General features: G+C 43.2%; 1 protein-coding gene across 2 annotated transcripts in view; it reads right to left on the bottom strand.

Annotated features, from left to right (window-relative positions):
* Positions 1–3,412: 3,412 nt before the first annotated feature.
* Positions 3,413–19,270, bottom strand: part of LOC126262317 (cytochrome P450 6k1-like) — a 68,990-nt gene continuing 53,132 nt past the window's right edge. For both annotated transcript variants that reach the window (XM_049958869.1, XM_049958870.1), the window contains exons 4-5: positions 11,714–11,965; positions 3,413–3,771 (exon numbers count right to left, since the gene is read on the bottom strand). In XM_049958869.1, the coding sequence (XP_049814826.1) occupies positions 3,593–3,771; positions 11,714–11,965 (431 nt within the window). In that variant the 3' untranslated portion in view covers positions 3,413–3,592. The remainder of the gene's footprint in view (positions 3,772–11,713; positions 11,966–19,270) is intronic.

Below are 19,270 nucleotides of genomic sequence, written 5' to 3'. Positions count from 1 at the left end.
CCCTTGTCGTAATGAACTTCAGAAGCTTTTCGTAAAGTCATTTCAATGATCTTAACTCTTCTCGCTAAGTCACGCAAATAACCTTCATTGTTATCTATTTTTTCCTCTGCTGCAAGCTTTATCTACACTCCTGGAAATGGAAAAAAGAACACATTGACACCGGTGTGTCAGACCCACCATACTTGCTCCGGACACTGCGAGAGGGCTGTACAAGCAATGATCACACGCACGGCACAGCGGACACACCAGGATCCGCGGTGTTGGCCGTCGAATGGCGCTAGCTGCGCAGCATTTGTGCACCGCCGCCGTCAGTGTCAGCCAGTTTGCCGTGGCATACGGAGCTCCATCGCAGTCTTTAACACTGGTAGCATGCCGCGACAGCGTGGACGTGAACCGTATGTGCAGTTGACGGACTTTGAGCGAGGGCGTATAGTGGGCAAGTGGGAGGCCGGGTGGACGTACCGCCGAATTGCTCAACACGTGGGGCGTGAGGTTTCCACAGTACATCGATGTTTTCGCCAGTTGTCGGCGGAAGGTGCACGTGCCCGTCGACCTGGGACCGGACCGCAGCGACGCACGGATGCACGCCAAGACCGTAGGATCCTACGCAGTGCCGTACGGGACCGCACCGCCACTTCCCAGCAAATTAGGGACACTGTTGCTCCTGGGGTATCGGCGAGGACCATTCGCAACCGTCTCCATGAAGCTGGGCTACGGTCCCACACACCGTTAGGCCGTCTTCCGCTCACGCCCAAACATCGTGCAGCCCGCCTCCAGTGGTGTCGCGACAGGCGTGAATGGAGGGACGAATGGAGACGTGTCGTCTTCAGCGATGAGAGTCGCTTCTGCCTTGGTGCCAATGATGGTCGTATGCGTGTTTGGCGCCGTGCAGGTGAGCGCCACAATCAGGACTGCATACGACCGAGGCACACAGGGCCAACACCCGGCATCATGGTGTGGGGAGCGATCTCCTACACTGGCCGTACACCACTGGTGATCGTCGAGGGGACACTGAATAGTGCACGGTACATCGAAACCGTCATCGAACCCATCGTTCTACCATTCCTAGACCGGCAAGGGAACTTGCTGTTCCAACAGGACAATGCACGTCCGCATGTATCCCGTGCCACCCAACGTGTTCTAGAAGGTGTAAGTCAACTACCCTGGCCAGCAAGACCTCCGGATCTGTCCCCCATTGAGCATGTTTGGGACTGGATGAAGCGTCGTCTCACGCGGTCTGCACGTCCAACACGAACGCTGGTCCAACTGAGGCGCCAGGTGGAAATGGCATGGCAAGCCGTTCCACAGGACTACATCCAGCATCTCTACGATCGTCTCCATGGGAGAATAGCAGCCTGCATTGCTGCGAAAGGTGGATATACACTGTACTAGTGCCGACATTGTGCATGCTCTGTTGCCTGTGTCTATGTGCCTGTGGTTCTGTCAGTGTGATCATGTGATGTATCTGACCCCAGGAATGTGTCAATAAAGTTTCCCCTTCCTGGGACAATGAATTCACGGTGTTCTTATTTCAATTTCTGGAGTGTATTTTCAGGACCTGATCCACTTTACTACCGAAATTACAAAAATGTAATTTTTGCAGAATAACGAAAAGAAAAACTACGGTAAAAAAGTGAGTTTCACTTGCATTGCATTTATTGTATTTCTTTGATACACTTCAGCTGAAAAATAGATGTAGCTTCGCACATGTGGGCGCTGCAACAATTTTCTTTCATTGAAATCACTAAGCTTTAAAGACACCCTTGGCGATAAATTCTGATCGCTGCCATAGTTTTAATTTCTCGTGTTGCTTATAACACAGATAGCAAACGTACAGGTCACAGCTTTCTAAATGTGTGTCAGGTTTTGTTATTCTCTGCTTCGTCACCCAGACGGCAGTAATTCAGTATGCTAATGAGTCTTTGCTCCGCTTTACCCCATTGCATGCACTATAGACCATTTTATCCGGTACCTTTACCGACTTTGTGTCTTTTTGCTTTCGTTTGCCATCATATATACCTTAAATGTCTTTTTGGAAATATGCTCCGGGAAATTCAGTGATGTTAAGTAATTTTACATATTTAAATGTTGTATTTGGTAAAATCTGTGTCGGTAGTGATGTCGGCCATTAGCTTTATGGCTCTAATCTGTCAGAATAAAAAATAAAGTAGGTTATTTCTGATTGATGCAAGGTCTAAATGTAGCTGGAATTTTAAATCTGACAGATGTACAGTGACAGGAAGCCTTCTGCAAATCGTCATATTACAATATTCATAAGTGATCTTACTTAAGTTTGCAACTGTCTATGGGCAATAGGACGATTTGTTTCGCTTACTTTTACAAAAGCATTCATGAGAGTTTTGTAATTTATATTTTTTAGGTGTGTAGCCTCTCCGCGATGTTATTCAATCTGCATATCGAGCAAACAGTAAAGGAAACAAAAGAAAAATTCGTAGTAGGTATCAAAATTCATGGAGGAGAAATAAAAATTTTAAGGTTCACCGATGACATTGTAATTCTGTCAGAGACAGTAAAGGATTTGGAAGAGCAGTTGAACGGAATGGACAATGTCTGGAAAGGAGGATATAAGATGAACATCAACAAAAGCAAAACGAGGATAATGGAATGTAGTCGAATTAACTCCGGTGATGCTGAGGGAATTAGATTAGGAAATGAGACACTTAAAGTAGTAAAGGAGTTTTGCTATTTGGGGAGCAAAATAACAGATGATGGTCGAAGTAGAGAGGATATAAAATGAAGACTGGCAATGGCAAGGAAAGCGTATCTGAAGAAGAGGAATTTGTTAACATCGAGTATAGATATAAGTGTCAGGAAGTAGTTCCTGAAAGTATTTGTATGGAGTGTAGCCACGTATGGAAGTGACATATGGACGATAAATAGTTAGGAAAAAAAGAGAATAGAAGCTTTTGAAATGTGGCGCTACAGAAGAATGCTGACGATTAGATGGGTAGATCACATAACTAATGAGGAGGTACTGAATAGAATTGGGGAGAAGAGGAGTTTGTGGCACAACTTGACTAGGAGAAGGGATCGGTTGGTAGGACATGTTCTAAGGCATCAAGGGATCACCAATTTAGTATTGGAGGGCAGCGTGGAGGGTAAAAATCGTAGAGGGAGACCAAGAAATGAATACACTAAGCAGATTCAGGAGGATGTAGGCTCCATTAGTTACTGGGAGATGAAGCAGCTTGCACAGGATAGAGTAGCATGGAGACCTGCATCAAACCAGTCTCAGGAGTGAAGACCACAACAACAAGAGGGGTTTTGTTTACGAAATGCGAACGTGACTTTTACAGTAACTCTGGTATGAAAACGTAGTTTTTCCTCCTCTCAAGTCATTAAATGTCGCTTCATTACGTTTCGGGTTATTACTGTTTAAGCACACTCACAATCAAAATTAGGTAGTTTAATCTCACCAGAGCCAGTTTCGTTACATCAGTGTCGTTTAGATAATAACTGTCGACGTGTCCACGTGGTGAAACGAATAAACAAACGAATGTGAACAACGGTTCTGTCCAGCATGTTCGCTTCAGCGTGAAATGTCATCCTGTCGCCCGCAGTCGCTGGAGCTTCAGCTGGCCGGCACCTGTCGCCGCTCGACACGCAGCTCTATCCCGCCCTCCGGCGTCAGCAGGAGGTTGTTCGGGGCCATCCGGAGCTTGGATGGCTTGTCACCAGCTGGCAGGAAGCTAAACTTCGACAGCAGGTGTACCATCGCCAGCTTCACTTGCACCAATCCGAAACGCATGCCTGCAATAAAATAAGCGTAGCTTCAATTCATGTAATTTGTGAATCTCAAAACTAGCTCCCCTTTTCCTCAAAGTAATGCTACACAAGTGTCTCCTTCGATTAGTGGGATGCTACGACAAATGTATTTCACATTTCTTCTCATGTTCTTTTAAAAATATTTCTACTATCAGTCTACTTTAGCCAGCTGCAATCAACGACAATCAGAAGGACGAAACATGGGGACACTCAAAAATGAATGGTTCAAATGACTCTGAGCACTATGGGACTCAACTGCTGTGGTCATAAGTCCCCTAGAACTTAGAACTACTTAAACCTAACTAACCTAAGGACAGCACACAACACCCAGCCATCACGAGGCAGAGAAAATCCCTGACCCCGCCGGGAATCGAACCCGGGAACCCGGGCATGGGAAGCGAGAACGCTACCGCACGACCACGAGATGCGGGCCATGGGGACACTAAAAAATTACGTATCTGAATGTCAAGTGTTGTGTCCAATTTCAGAACACTGATAAAACTTCAGAACAAATAAATCGGAATCAGTTATGGTGAAAATCTAATGGCGTTCATCGATTTTAACGTACGAACCTCACAAATTATGCTTTTACCAGCAATTGAAGGATTTCCATATCCAGTTAATCGCCAAACCAGATTAAACAGGAAGCACGTGCAACTCCACAATATGAACCAGCACATGCGGCCCCATAAGACATAAAGAAATAGCTATAAGCGTTCTAATTAGGTACAAATCCCGAAACAGTAAGTAAAAAAGAGGTGGTCGAATAACGAGAAAATTCTCCTTTCGAAATAGCGTCATTTAATCGAAATATTTTCTGCAACTAAAACTGTCGTACTTCACAGTGTTAACGAAACTGCACTTCCCATGCAGGATAAACAGAAGTGAATTCATCAAGCCATAGTGCTATAAGAAACAAAAAGCATGTGTAGAGAAAAGAACGCGTAAAATTACAAGGACAAAAAAGTAATCAATAAGACTAATACTTATGAAACCTTGAGACGCCAAATATCACTGCGAGAGTTGTATCTAGCAACAACTAAAATTTTAAATAACTGGCCATTCATTGCTGAATATGGTGAAGATAATGACATGGACTAGGACGAATAAACGAGCGAATATGGCTACGCTCAGATAATGTTTAAAAATAACAGTGAGCCAACAGAAGATAGATGTTGGGAATGATGCAGCAACAAACAAGACGCATAAATTATAAACGCGCAGTAACAGGCAAAAAGAGAAGACTGAACAAAAAAACCTGTCCACTTACACAATCTGAGAATGAAAAATATTACGCAAAGAAAAGAAACACAGTACTTTGCCTGTCATCATACGGAAGGAAAGCGGAATGCAGTTTTGAGGAATTTGTTTTGGTCCATCGTAAAATCAGTCAATATATAAATTTTTTTTTGACCAGATGCTCGTTGTTCATGACGGCATAAACCGAAACGCCATAGAATGAACGCTGAAATACTAAATTGTTAAAGGTATTTGAAATCCGTCTTTGCAACTTAAGAAATGTAAAGCAACTACGGACCTTATGGCCATAATGTGTACACAACTGAAGAACAAAATTATAGCATCCAAAACTGTTTCACTGAAGATCACAATACAGTTTTTAATTTCAACATAATATGGATGCGAAATTTACATAAATAGTAATATGTGAGCCCAAAGCTGGGAAAATAACTGAAATCGATATATACTGGAAAGACCATTGGACTTGAGGTGCCTTAACGCTTCAGTAGAGTCAAAGAAGATTAAACTTTACCGTCGTGTCCACTATGAAGTCAGGAGAGATGGTGCACAAGCTCCTGTTGGCGAGCGATGAGGAAAAAATGCACCGTATAATTCTCAAAGGGCTATCTGGACGTTAGATTCTAAATTGAATATGAGAAAGAACTTATTCCTGTTCTAATAACAGTTCCTTGTTAATAATCATGTTCATTCACAAGATCCTTAAATGGTGAATAGGCAGAAATATTTCTTGAAGCCTCGGAATCACTGTCGCGTCGTGGCCTAGTAAACAAAATAACATAACATGTTCAGACCATTAAATTTCATACTTCCTAGGAGATTGAACACAATTAGTTTTAGCGTACTGCGAGGTCATGTATCAGGGTTCAAACAGTTGTTTTTTAATACGTATGGATATAATGTCTTGAGAAAGTACTGACAATTTGCAGATGAAAGTTCGTCTTCAATTTTTTTTGTTTATACGAGTGAAACTTAGAAAACTCCTGTGGCCACGCAGACGCAGGTGAAGTAAGCGGCAGACTTCGGTTCGTTAACAGGAGGGGGAGAAATGCTGTCACACTACAAAGGAAATTGCTTACAAAATACTTCAGCGGGCAGTTCTAGAATATTGCTGAAGTATGTGGGACCCGTACCAAATAGTCCCATCAGGGGGACATTGAACATATACAAACGAGGCTAGTGTGAGTAGTCACAGGCCTGCCACGCAAAGATGATAAACCTAAACTTACGTTTGGAGCTAGACGCCAGTTATCCTACGGAAGCCTTCTTGTAAAGTTTTAAGAACCGGTTGTAAGCATAGAACCTAGGAATATACTGCAGTCCAATACGTATCGCTTCCGTAAGGACCGCGTAGACAAAGCTGTGTAAGGGGCAAGTCCAATGAAAACATGACAGAGAGAAAAAAAGTAAGTACCCTGTTTACTATTTCAAAAGTAACCACCGCAACTGTTAATACAGTTAACTCGCTGTGAGACAAGACGGTCAATGCCTTCATTGAAAAATGTTTTCGTTTACCTATGAAATCATGATTGTACACAGGCGTGATTCTCTTCGTTTGAAGCAAATCGACGGCCACGAATGTGCTTCTTCAGGGCTCCAAAAATACGGAAATCACATTGATAGATATCGGCTCTGTATGGAAGATGTGTAAGGGCTTCCTAGCGAAACGTCAGCGCTGTAATCGATACAACCTTGGCAACATGTGGTCGGGGAATGCCATATACAACAGAGTGAGACCGTTCGTCAACATCACTGGGCGTTTGGACTTCAGTTTTTACAGTGTCCAAGTGAAGACGTGGATATCAAGTCGAGATGTCGAGGAATGTTGACGGACGACATCATCCTGTTGGTTGTTTACATGTTACCAAGGTCGTTTCGACGACGCTGCAGAAGATTCACTGGAAAGCCCTTACATACTTACATACAGTCCCGATCCATTCCCAAGCGATTTCTGTGGTTTTGGAGCCCCGAAGAATGACGTTCGTGACCGGTGATTTGCTTCGGACGAGAGGTGAACGCGTGGGTACAATTATGGTTCCGTAGTGTAACGACGCTATATTCTTGAACGTTACTTAAATTAACTTAACTTGGCCTGGAGTTCACTTGATGTATGAAAATAAGTTTCCAACTTCACAAAATTTATTGACAACTGAGTTGCATACTCGTCACGTTAATAAAACAATGACCGACGTACTTCACTGATCTCTTTGACTTCCAAAACTAACTTCAAAACTGACTCACTGGCAGCATCGCTTCTTTGCTTTATATAGAATTTTAACAATAAATTACAAAATAATCCATTATTAAATTTGTAGAATTTAAATTTTACAATTAAAATTTACAAAACGTAAAGAAACTGATGTTACAGCTGTATAAGGTAAAAAATACAATATTATTTGATGTAATTTTTTTAGTATTACCACTAGTTTTAAATATGAAATCGATCTGAACTTTAATTACAATAATGTCTCTTGTATTATTTTAGTTACGTAATTCATTGCAGTTTGGATCTGGTTACTAACATTCAATGGTAGTGCAGAACTCATGCTTTATCCGATTACATACGTGAAAGTTACAAATAAGGCCTCAAAATCCAAAAATCGGAAAATTTTGTGATGTAAGCAATTGGAGAGTTTATTAGAAATGTAATTACAAAGGGTATTAATTACAGAAGAGGACATAAAAACAGATAACAAATGAAAATACATCACCTGGTAATAACTTTTAAGCTGTTTCTCAAGATGAAAATGTTTTCTGTGTTTACTCGTTATTCAATTCTAATTATGGTAACTAGAGGCGCCAGTCACTTATGCCAACATTTCCACAGTCTTTTTGCAGTTGTTATTAAATATCTGTTTTTCAACTTCTCAACTAGGTTTTGATTTGGAACCTGTACATAATTTTGTTAAGGACAACAATCCCCTGACAATCATCATACTTTCTCCAGAACCTTATATAGATTTCACAATGAATATCAAGTGTTTTAGCAAATTGGACAGAATGATATATATAAAGACACTCATACAAGGCCTTAGGAAGCACTAAATTGTCCGATAATTATCCGGATGCATATAAAAAAAGGTGGTATCAAACATTTCATTAGACTTTTGGGGAAGGTTGTATCGTTATAGTAGGCAACTGCAAACATATTTCTATGATAGCATTGACCGTCTTGTCTCACAGTGGGACACATATAGCAACATTTACGACGATTTTTGAAACAGCGTATTCACATATTCCATCTGTCTCGATTCCTTCATATCTACAACTAACAGTGAACAAATTGCTGTCTAATGATACGTATTTCCAATCACACTACGCATGTGTCAACACTGAACTGCCCATTTTCAAAACTAGAGAGGAAGCAATGACGAATTCCCAAACGTTAAAGCAATAAAAGAAGATTGCAAGGAACTTGACATAGAAATAAAAACTCCAAGACTGACGGGAAGCAAGACCCACAGGAGGAATGTGAATATCCAGTGCTCATCGCCCGAAGACTATTTCAAAGTTCTAGTTTACACACTGTGTATAGTCAGGTAACATATCGCAAGATTTGAAAAAAATAAAGACGTACCTTTCAGAGGTGGAATTATTCACTAACATTTAATGAAAAAGGGGAAGAAAGGAGATTTTATGAGAAACATAAAAAGTTTTCAGAAGTTGACAACTTGCAACGGGAAACCAGATTATAGTATGACGTCTGGACAAATAAGGAGTGTATGAAAAAAAAAGCTCCACGATATACTTACTGATGCTATATTTTATCAAGCAGTAATGAGTTTGTATTCTACCAAACCATGCCTCCCAACATCTTGCACCGTAGAGCATTCCTCCAGCATACTGCGTAGAGTGAGAACGTGACTGAGAAGTACTACTGGCGAGGACCGTCTGTCAAGCTTGTGTCTTCTTTGGTTTCAAGAACAAAGTGTTTGACTTGTTCAGCAAGAAGAATAGAAATTTACTGTTTGATTTTTCAGATAAATATTAGTGTCGGATCCATAAACCAACCTATACCTTACAGTTTGCTTTTTGTAACATTATCAGCGTAAACTCTTGTGAGGTGTACATTTTTAGTTCTTTCTGCTTTTTTGTTGCAAAATATTCACTTCTTTCATAAAAATGTTAAAATAACAGTAAAGTTTAAAATACAGTATGAGTGTAGCGACCTGGTATTTTAGTAAACTTTCAACCTTACCCATTGATTTAAATCAATGCCAACTCAAAGCCAACATCTGTAATTCCTTTGTGTCTTAAAAATATGTTAGTTGTGTAAGTTTAGGCGGGACATCGAGGATAAATAAAAAACAGTTTAATCGCTACAATCATTCAGATTTAAAATTATTTAGTTATTGAAATTACATAACCTGAGAATAAAATACAGAAGAATCAGATAGTTTATGACAGAAAGTACATATTTCGCTACATGAACACCAACATATTTTCATCCGAGAGCGAGGCTCGTTAAGGAGATAAAATGTTTTTGCCCACAGAAAAAACTCGTTCGACTGCAGCACTCGAGGGTATAGTGATATAACATTTAATAAATAAATCTACTACAACCTACTCCCCAAGAAACTCGGCACCGTTGGATGAGTCTTTTGATTTCAGGACCAGCCACAATTCGAGTAAAGTCTGGGCTTTACTTTTTGCTGATGTGTTACTACGAGGCTTCTCTTTTAGTTGAATCACTGTCGTAAAAAAAAAAAAAATCTTCCTCTTAGTTATTGCTGCTTCCGCCACCGCCACTTAAAGTATCTCTGTCATTTAAACTTTCGGTGGGTTCATGCCTCAAAGCCTTTTCTATGACTTTTTCCATTCGTTTTCATACTACTTCCACTCGATTGTTGTCATACATTTCCAGCCATGATTTAACTTCCACAGTTAATGCACTAACGACAAGCAGTTTGAAGTAAACAGACAAATTAAACGTCCAACATTTCTCGCTCACACTCGACTGTTTACATCAACTACGCGCACCCAGTCGCAGACGTACACTTACATGGCCTGTGCTTATCAGAACATGACTTCCGCGGGCGGCGTTGCGTCATTTTTGTCTTAAAGGCTGGAACCTAATTAACAATTAACAGACTCAAAAGTAGTTAACAGAAGTTAAAATAGTCCATTAACGTTTCCTTAAATTTAACTTAAAAGTTAATCAGTTAACCGGTCTTGTACCCAGCAACGAGTATCTGCCTTTCTGCACCGACTGCCATGTTTTAAAAACGATGTGAATTGCATGTAAGGAGCTGCTTCTAATTGTACCATATTTTAAAGTGTCCGCGTGATACATCCGCGTATGAGCGCGGTAAGAATGATTGCTTAAATCCACACTTCAATACCTGAGCTGTTGCCTGGGAGAAAATAAACATTAATGGATTGATTGCTCTTGCCACATCTACTGAGCAGCCTAAAAACATACTAATGGCTACAACTATTAGTCTGCAATAACTCATGAAATGTTGTTCAGTCCCCAACAGAAGTATCTCCATTTTTAGACTACCCATTACTCCCTGTATAAAAAGTGAAGTATGCATGTAACGAAGGCTACTGGCATACAAAACATATTTTAAATCATTTTCTTGAAAGAAAAACACCCGACTAAATTTATTTTTCTTCCTTTTTCTGAAAGCTGAAAGGGGGGGGGGGTGTAACTGGGGGTGGGGGGCTCCTCCACTTGCCCCAGGATGGGCACTCTCGACGCTATATGTAATATGTTGTCACTCTTTGCACAAAGAAATGATATGGAATTCCGCAAATAAGCGAATCACACGTATTTCAGACGAAAAGATTAGTTATCATTCAGCGAAATAAGTTACAGCCGACGAGTATAATAAAGTGATGCAAACAGAAAAGACAACATACATTCAGTGTGGCGAGGAACGCAAAGGCCACACAGATTTGTCGGAAACCTCCCAAGTAATCATTCTTCGCTCGATACATTTGTGAATGGAGCGCGTAGGAACCCTAATACATTGCACAACTGAAATCAGTCCCTGAGTGGCAACAGGAATTTTCCAAGCGTCACTCCTATAAACTAAAATATTAGACTTTTATTGACTCACCTACAAAACTATCTTTTGACAAATTTTGGAGAATTTTTTGTGAATCTGGCACCTTTATAAGTAATATCATGGGAGAGACGGAAATTTAAGGACTAAATAAGCTGTCCGTATCGGATTTGCTTACCTATAGCGAGAGCGTCAAAGAAATGCACAGACTCCTAAGGGAGGTGTTAAAAGAAAGATATTTTGCATCACAGATAGCTCCTTCCTTGAGATTACGATAACCCACGTTCTAGTACGAGTGGACAAGCGTTTGTTTACTCTAGAGTTCCTCGGTTTAAAGATCATCGCGGTAAAATTAGAAAAATTTTCAATCTTAAGTCGTTTTTACAGCATGTTATCCGTGTGTGCGAGGGGAAAGGAGGCCGTGGTTGGTAGGGGGATGGCAGGGAGACGACTCTAATACACTTTCCTTCCTCCAAAGACGATGTTTTGAGGAATCAGTGATCTACTGGTCTTCACATACGTACAGATACCGGTATAAATGACTCGATGGTCGAGGGTTTGAATGAAAGTGTGAACGAAATAGGGAGAATGGTATAAAGAAGGAACTGAGGAGCATGGGTAACCTGCCAGTAATAAATAATAATCGGGAAGCGACTCACCAATGCAGATACGTGGACCCTCACCGAAGGGCAGATAGCAGAAGGGGTGTCTGGATGCCTTCTGCTCGTCAGAGAAGTGCTCTGGGTCGAACTGGTCAGGATTTCGGAAATACTTGGGATCATGATGAAGGCCCAACACTGGAATGACGACCTTAGTTCCTTTCTCCAGAACACAGTCATAACCTGGCAGTTTGTAATCCTGCACCACCTCGCGGTTCAGAGCGGCAACCGGTGGATATACACGAAGAGTTTCTGGAAAAAAGCACACATATTAAGCCACTAAACTAAAAGTACTCTACTTTATCTCACTCTCTGCTATAGCACTTGTCACATCAATGTAAAATTTTTTATCTCTTTAATAAATGCACTTCAGTATGAGGCAAATTTGGAACGCTTCATAGCCTGATACTGTTGAACTTATTACAAAAGGTATACTTGTACTTGGGTGTTACTTCTTTGGAAAAAGAATAAGGGTAGAGTGCTTTCTATTTATTTAATCTCATAAAGTTCCACCACAACCATTTCCATGCCTGCTCCCTAAATAAAAGCATAATCAATAAATGAAGCCAAGTTTGTGCTGTGTGGAGCACTAAAGAATCATAATAAAAAAGTCCAGAAAGTCAATTTATAGAGCAAGGTTGGTAGCCGAATAGCAGCTAGGCGACTTTGGTAACATATCATGTGGCATGCTGTGCAATGCAAAACCGGCCTGCTATTGGCTGGGCCCACGTGACCTGTCGCTCATGTCTCTGGTGGTGCCGTCTATCGCTTACTCTGTCGCCTCCGAGCCCCTATCAATATCGACTGCTGGTGAGGATATTACAATAATGATTATTGCATATAATAAATAATTGAATTTCCTCATATATTTGCTTAAGGATTACCATTTACAGTTTTACACCAGACTAGTACTAATACATCTACCTGCTGTATCCTCTCCTTTCTCTTTCTCAGTGTTAGTTCTTTTACTGCAGTGATTATTCTATATGGCGTTTTATGTAGTACTCAAGCGGTTTATGTGCTTCCAGACATTTCCCGTGCTGGTATATTGTGGTCTTAAAACACTGTTAATCCATATTCTGGAGATTATGTCTCAGCAGTATCACGCTAATATGATCGGTGACACTACTATCGAATATGTAGGGGAAACCCGATCTTCACCGAAAAAATCTCGATGGTTGATTGGAGATGTATTTTGGTACGAAGGACCCCTGCTCTTCAGTGGTTCATTAGAAAGTAATTATGAGTTACTTGATTAATTATTCACAGTTGCCTTTGTATCTGGGAATATCCTGCGATATGCAATCACCAAAACGTACAACACAAAACACAGAGTAATGCAAGAAGCTCCAAGCAGATGCAGAAGCACTGTGATGTAGTTGCCACCTCTGCAGGAACAGTTCGGCGTTGGGTTCTTCGGGCACTCTTTCCCTGCTTATAGCGAATCGGTACCCCAGCGGCATATCGGCCAACTCTTGATCGGTAAACCTGTGTATAACTGGTGACGTACAACTAATACTGTCGGGAAAACAAATCCGAAACAGAACCGAGGAAAACTGGATGCAAGTTTGAGGGCGAAGAGTGAAATGTACGCTACAGTTCTCAATAGCAAGTACCGTCGGAAACTGCCTTCTGTTTTTTTTTTTTTTTTTTTTTTTTTGTTTTTTTTTGCAAAAACGAAATATAGTGCATACTGTCGAGAATTTCACTGCTGCGCAGATGTTTTCAGTGCAGTACAATGATATATGGTGGTAACATATCAAGTGAAAACCAATTATTCTAATGAGCTACCCAAGAACACGGGCTCTGTATACCAAAATACACTCCTGGAAATTGAAATAAGAACACCGTGAATTCATTGTCCCAGGAAGGGGAAACTTTATTGACACATTCCTGGGGTCAGATACATCACATGATCACACTGACAGAACCACAGGCACATAGACACAGGCAACAGAGCATGCACAATGTCGGCACTAGTACAGTGTATATCCACCTTTCGCAGCAATGCAGGCTGCTATTCTCCCATGGAGACGATCGTAGAGATGCTGGATGTAGTCCTGTGGAACGGCTTGCCATGCCATTTCCACCTGGCGCCTCAGTTGGACCAGCGTTCGTGCTGGACGTGCAGACCGCGTGAGACGTCGCTTCATCCAGTCCCAAACATGCTCAATGGGGGACAGATCCGGAGATCTTGCTGGCCAGGGTAGTTGACTTACACCTTCTAGAGCACGTTGGGTGGCACGGGATACATGCGGACGTGCATTGTCCTGTTGGAACAGCAAGTTCCCTTGCCGGTCTAGGAATGGTAGAACGATGGGTTCGATGACGGTTTCGATGTACCGTGCACTATTCAGTGTCCCCTCGACGATCACCAGTGGTGTACGGCCTGTGTAGGAGATCGCTCCCCACACCATGATGCCGGGTGTTGGCCCTGTGTGCCTCGGTCGTATGCAGTCCTGATTGTGGCGCTCACCTGCACGGCGCCAAACACGCATACGACCAATATTGGCACCAAGGCAGAAGCGACTCTCATCGCTGAAGACGACACGTCTCCATTCGTCACTCCATTCACGCCTGTCGCTACACCACTGGAGGCGGGCTGCACGATGTTGGGGCGTGAGCGGAAGACGGCATAACGGTGTGCGGGACCGTAGCCCAGCTTCATGGAGACGGTTGCGAATGGTCCTCGCCGATACCCCAGGAGCAACAGTGTCCCTAATTTGCTGGGAAGTGGCGGTGCGGTCCCGTACGGCACTGCGTAGGATCCTACGGTCTTGGCGTGCATCCGTGCGTCGCTGCGGTCCGGTCCCAGGTCGACGGACACGTGCACCTTCCGCCGACCACTGGCGACAACATCGATGTACTGTGGAGACCTCACGCCCCACGTGTTGAGCAATTCGGCGGTACGTCCACCCGGCCTCTCGCACGCCCAATATACGCCCTCGCTCAAAGTCCGTCAACTGCACATACGGTTCACGTCCACGCTGTCGCGGCATGCTACCAGTGTTAAAGACTGCGATGGAGCTCCGTATGCCACGGCAAACTGGCTGACACTGACGGCGGCGGTGCACAAATGCTGTGCAGCTAGCGCCATTCGACGGCCAACACCGCGGTTCCTGGTGTGTCCGCTGTGCCGTGCGTGTGATCATTGCTTGTACAGCCCTCTCGCAGTGTCCGGAGCAAGTATGATGGGTCTGACACACCGGTGTCAATGTGTTCTTTTTTCCATTTCCAGGAGTGTATTAAAAAAGTATCCCTCCTGAACCTCCGAAATTTTTTCGGTGGATTGCCGATGCACGTTGCAAAATAGTTGGAAGATTCCTAATTGAAACACAGTTCAGAAGATTGTTATAGGTCCTAATGCTTTTTAGGGGGCTCATTTCGACTTTTCTGTTTAGGTTATGTATTTGTATGAAGAGAGTACGAGGCTTGCACAGCGGCTGTCGTAGTTATTTCACACTATGAGGTATTTAAGCCTGTCCAGAACAGAACGTGCAATATGGAAAACATTTGGGATCAAAGAGGCTACTGCTCTACTTCCGAAAACGCCTTACGGAATAACACCTGTAGAAAATGAAAAAACAGAAGAACAGGAAAATGCAAGCAGAACTAAGCCACGAATCTGACAACTTGTTACAGACTGCAATTCACGCTTGGCTCAGGGTTCATACAACAACTTTTAGGTTATTTCTCGAATGTTACACTCTCGAATAGCACGTGAGAAAAACTAAAATCTATATCTTTCCGTACGAGCTCTGATTTAGTTTACTCCCATGGCTATTTCTCTCAATGTAGGGGGTGTAAACAAAATATTCTGGCATTCGGAGGAGAAAACTGCTAATTGAAATTTTGTGAAAAGGCCTCGCCGCAACGAAAAATGTCATTATTGCAATGACTGCCACCATAACTCGCCTATCACACCCGTTACGCACACGCTCCTACTCAGCGATTTTACGAAACGAGATGCCCTTCTTTTAACTTCTGCTATGTTCTCCGTCAGTTATATGGCAGAGGATCCTATTCCGCGAAGCACTAAGAGAAAGGACAAGCGTAATCCAGGTACTATCTTCAGTAAATGTGTTTTATCTTCTATGTCTTCCGCCGATAAAATACAGTCTTTGGTTCGCCTTTCTCACAACATTTTCTATATGGTGGTTACATTCTAAGTTGTTCGTAATTTAGGTATGGAGTTGAATGCATGATCTTTAAATTTGTGTTATTTGTCGTGTGACTGACATGTAACGGAATGTCTCCAGTTTTCATGCGGAGGTCTTCACACTTTTTATTAGTTATGGTCAGTTGCCACTATTCGCACAATACACATACCTTTTTGTAAATCATTTTGGAATTAGTTTTGACTTGTGAAGCTTTACTAGACAGCATCATCTGCAAACAATCTAAGAGAGCGTAACCTGTAAAGACCCTAAGAGGGCTGTTCAGATTATCTGCTGGATACTGGAGTTTATATAAAGAACATGAGATTATGTGCCGACCGCGGTGGTCTAGCGGTTCTAGGCGCCCAGTCCGGAACCGCGCGACTGCTACGGTCGCGGGTTCGAATCCTGCCTCGGGCATGGATGTGTGTGATGTCCTTAGGTTAGTTAGGTTTAACTAGTTCTAAGTTCTAGGGGACTGATGACCACAGCTGTTAAGTCCCATAGTGCTCAGAGCCATTTGAACCAGCCATTTGAGATTATGTAACATTTCCTTGGCGAATCCCAGAGGTCTCATCTCTTTCACTAAATGACTTCTCGTCAGTTATTACGAAGTGATAGGAAATCATGAGTCCAGTCACACAATTGTACATGCACGTAATTTGATTAGAAGCCGCTTGTGAGGAACGGTGTCGTTTTCTTCGAGGTATTTCGTAGTTTTATAACACAATATATATTCCAATATCATATTGCAAGTTGATATCGTTAATATAGGTCTATAATTCAGCGGATTACTTCTGTTTCCTTTCTTGTCTACTGTTGTGACCCCTGCAACTTTCCAGTCGTTAGATACCGATCTTTCGTTGAGCGCACCGTTATATACACTCCTGGAAATTGAAATAAGAACACCGTGAATTCATTGTCCCAGGAAGGGGAAACTTTATTGACACATTCCTGGGGTCAGATACATCACATGATCACACTGACAGAACCACAGGCACATAGACACAGGCAACAGAGCATGCACAATGTCGGCACTAGTACAGTGTATATCCACCTTTCGAAGCAATGCAGGCTGCTATTCTCCCATGGAGACGATCGTAGAGATGCTGGATGTAGTCCTGTGGAACGGCTTGCCATGCCATTTCCACCTGGCGCCTCAGTTGGACCAGCGTTCGTGCTGGACGTGCAGACCGCGTGAGACGACGCTTCATCCAGTCCCAAACATGCTCAATGGGGGACAGATCCGGAGATCTTGCTGGCCAGGGTAGTTGACTTACACCTTCTAGAGCACGTTGGGTGGCACGGGATACATGCGGACGTGCATTGTCCTGTTGGAACAGCAAGTTCCCTTGCCGGTCTAGGAATGGTAGAACGATGGGTTCGATGACGGTTTCGATGTACCGTGCACTATTCAGTGTCCCCTCGACGATCACCAGTGGTGTACGGCCAGTGTAGGAGATCGCTCCCCACACCATGATGCCGGGTGTTGGCCCTGTGTGCCTCGGTCGTATGCAGTCCTGATTGTGGCGCTCACCTGCACGGCGCCAAACACGCATACGACCATCATTGGCACCAAGGCAGAAGCGACTCTCATCGCTGAAGACGACACGTCTCCATTCGTCACTCCATTCACGCCTGTCGCGACACCACTGGAGGCGGGCTGCACGATGTTGGGGCGTGAGCGGAAGACGGCATAACGGTGTGCGGGACCGTAGCCCAGCTTCATGGAGACGGTTGCGAATGGTCCTCGCCGATACCCCAGGAGCAACAGTGTCCCTAATTTGCTGGGAAGTGGCGGTGCGGTCCCCTACGGCACTGCGTAGGATCCTACGGTCTTGGCGTGCATCCGTGCGTCGCTGCGGTCCGGTCCCAGGTCGACGGGCACGTGCACCTTCCGCCGACAACTGGCGACAACATCGATGTACTGTGGAGACCTCACGCCCCACGTGTTGAGCAATTCGGCGGTACGTCCACCCGGCCTCCCGCATGCCCACTATACGCCCTCGCTCAAAGTCCGTCAACTGCACATACGGTTCACGTCCACGCTGTCGCGGCATGCTACCAGTGTTAAAGACTGCGATGGAGCTCCGTATGCCACGGCAAACTGGCTGACACTGACGGCAGCGGTGCACAAATGCTGCGCAGCTAGCGCCATTCGACGGCCAACACCGCGGTTCCTGGTGTGTCCGCTGTGCCGTGCGTGTGATCATTGCTTGTACAGCCCTCTCGCAGTGTCCGGAGCAAGTATGGTGGGTCTGACACACCGGTGTCAATGTGTTCTTTTTTCCATTTCCAGGAGTGTATGATTGCTAACAGTGGATGAATTTCTTCATCATACTCCGAAAGGAATCTAATCGGTATACAGTCTGGAGCGGAGACATTGCCTTTATTAACTGATTTAAGATGCTTCGCTGCTCCGAGGGTATCTATTCTGTTGCTCATGTTTGCGACCATATGATGAAAGGACAGTTGCTACTCACCATATAGCGCAGATGCTCGGTTGCAGACAGGCACAACAAAAAGTCTTTCAGAAAGTGAGCTTTCGGCCAATAAGGCCTTCGTCGGAAATAAACAGAATACACACACACATACACACATTCACGCAAACGCATCTCACACATTCATGACCACAGTCACCCTGGATTTTCCATTGTTTACTCACGTTTGCAGTTGTTTTGATTCGAATATTTCTTTGGTGAAAGGATTCCGGGAAAGCTTTAGCAGCTCCACTTTAGTGGGGCTATCATAGTTAACATTACAACTGTTATCGTGCAGTGAAAGTATTGATTGTGTCTTGCAGCTCTTATACGTTACATAAGATCAAGCTCTCTTCGGTTTTTCTGCCGTATTTCAAGACAGAGTTTCATTTTGAAATGTATTAAAAGTATCTCGCATTGAAGTCCGTGTTTCGAAATATTGAATTCCATTAAATCTGGCATCCTTTTTCCGTCACTTCTCCAATAGTGTCCTGATCTGTTTTATTTATCATGAGGAGAACTTTTCTGTCTCTTATTAATTTATTTTACGCAAAACTTTCAACTACCGTAAACACTATTTGTTTGAATTCAAGCTACATCTAGTCGACATTTGTATAGTCAGTTTGGAAGAAATGGACGGCCTCTTAGGTAAGGCGCCAAGAAAATTTTTATCTGCTTTTTTAAACAGATGTATTTTGCTTTTATTTTCGGTGGGTTTAGCTGTTACGGTTTTGAAGTCTCGGTACAACAGCCGTGTGATCACTACTTTCTCTATCCGTCATGATGCACTATTTGTTCAGGACCGTTCGTCGCTAAAAAGTCAAGTATGCTAACGCAACTATTTACACTTGATGTGGATTCTGAACTACGTGAACTAATTGGTCAAAGTAACTTACGGAGAAAGCATTTGGCACAATTTC

This window comes from Schistocerca nitens, chromosome 6 (assembly GCF_023898315.1).
Source record: "Schistocerca nitens isolate TAMUIC-IGC-003100 chromosome 6, iqSchNite1.1, whole genome shotgun sequence".
Taxonomy (NCBI): Eukaryota; Metazoa; Arthropoda; class Insecta; order Orthoptera; family Acrididae; genus Schistocerca; species Schistocerca nitens.
Note: the sequence above shows the minus strand (reverse complement) of the source record. Positions and strands in the feature narration are given on the sequence as shown.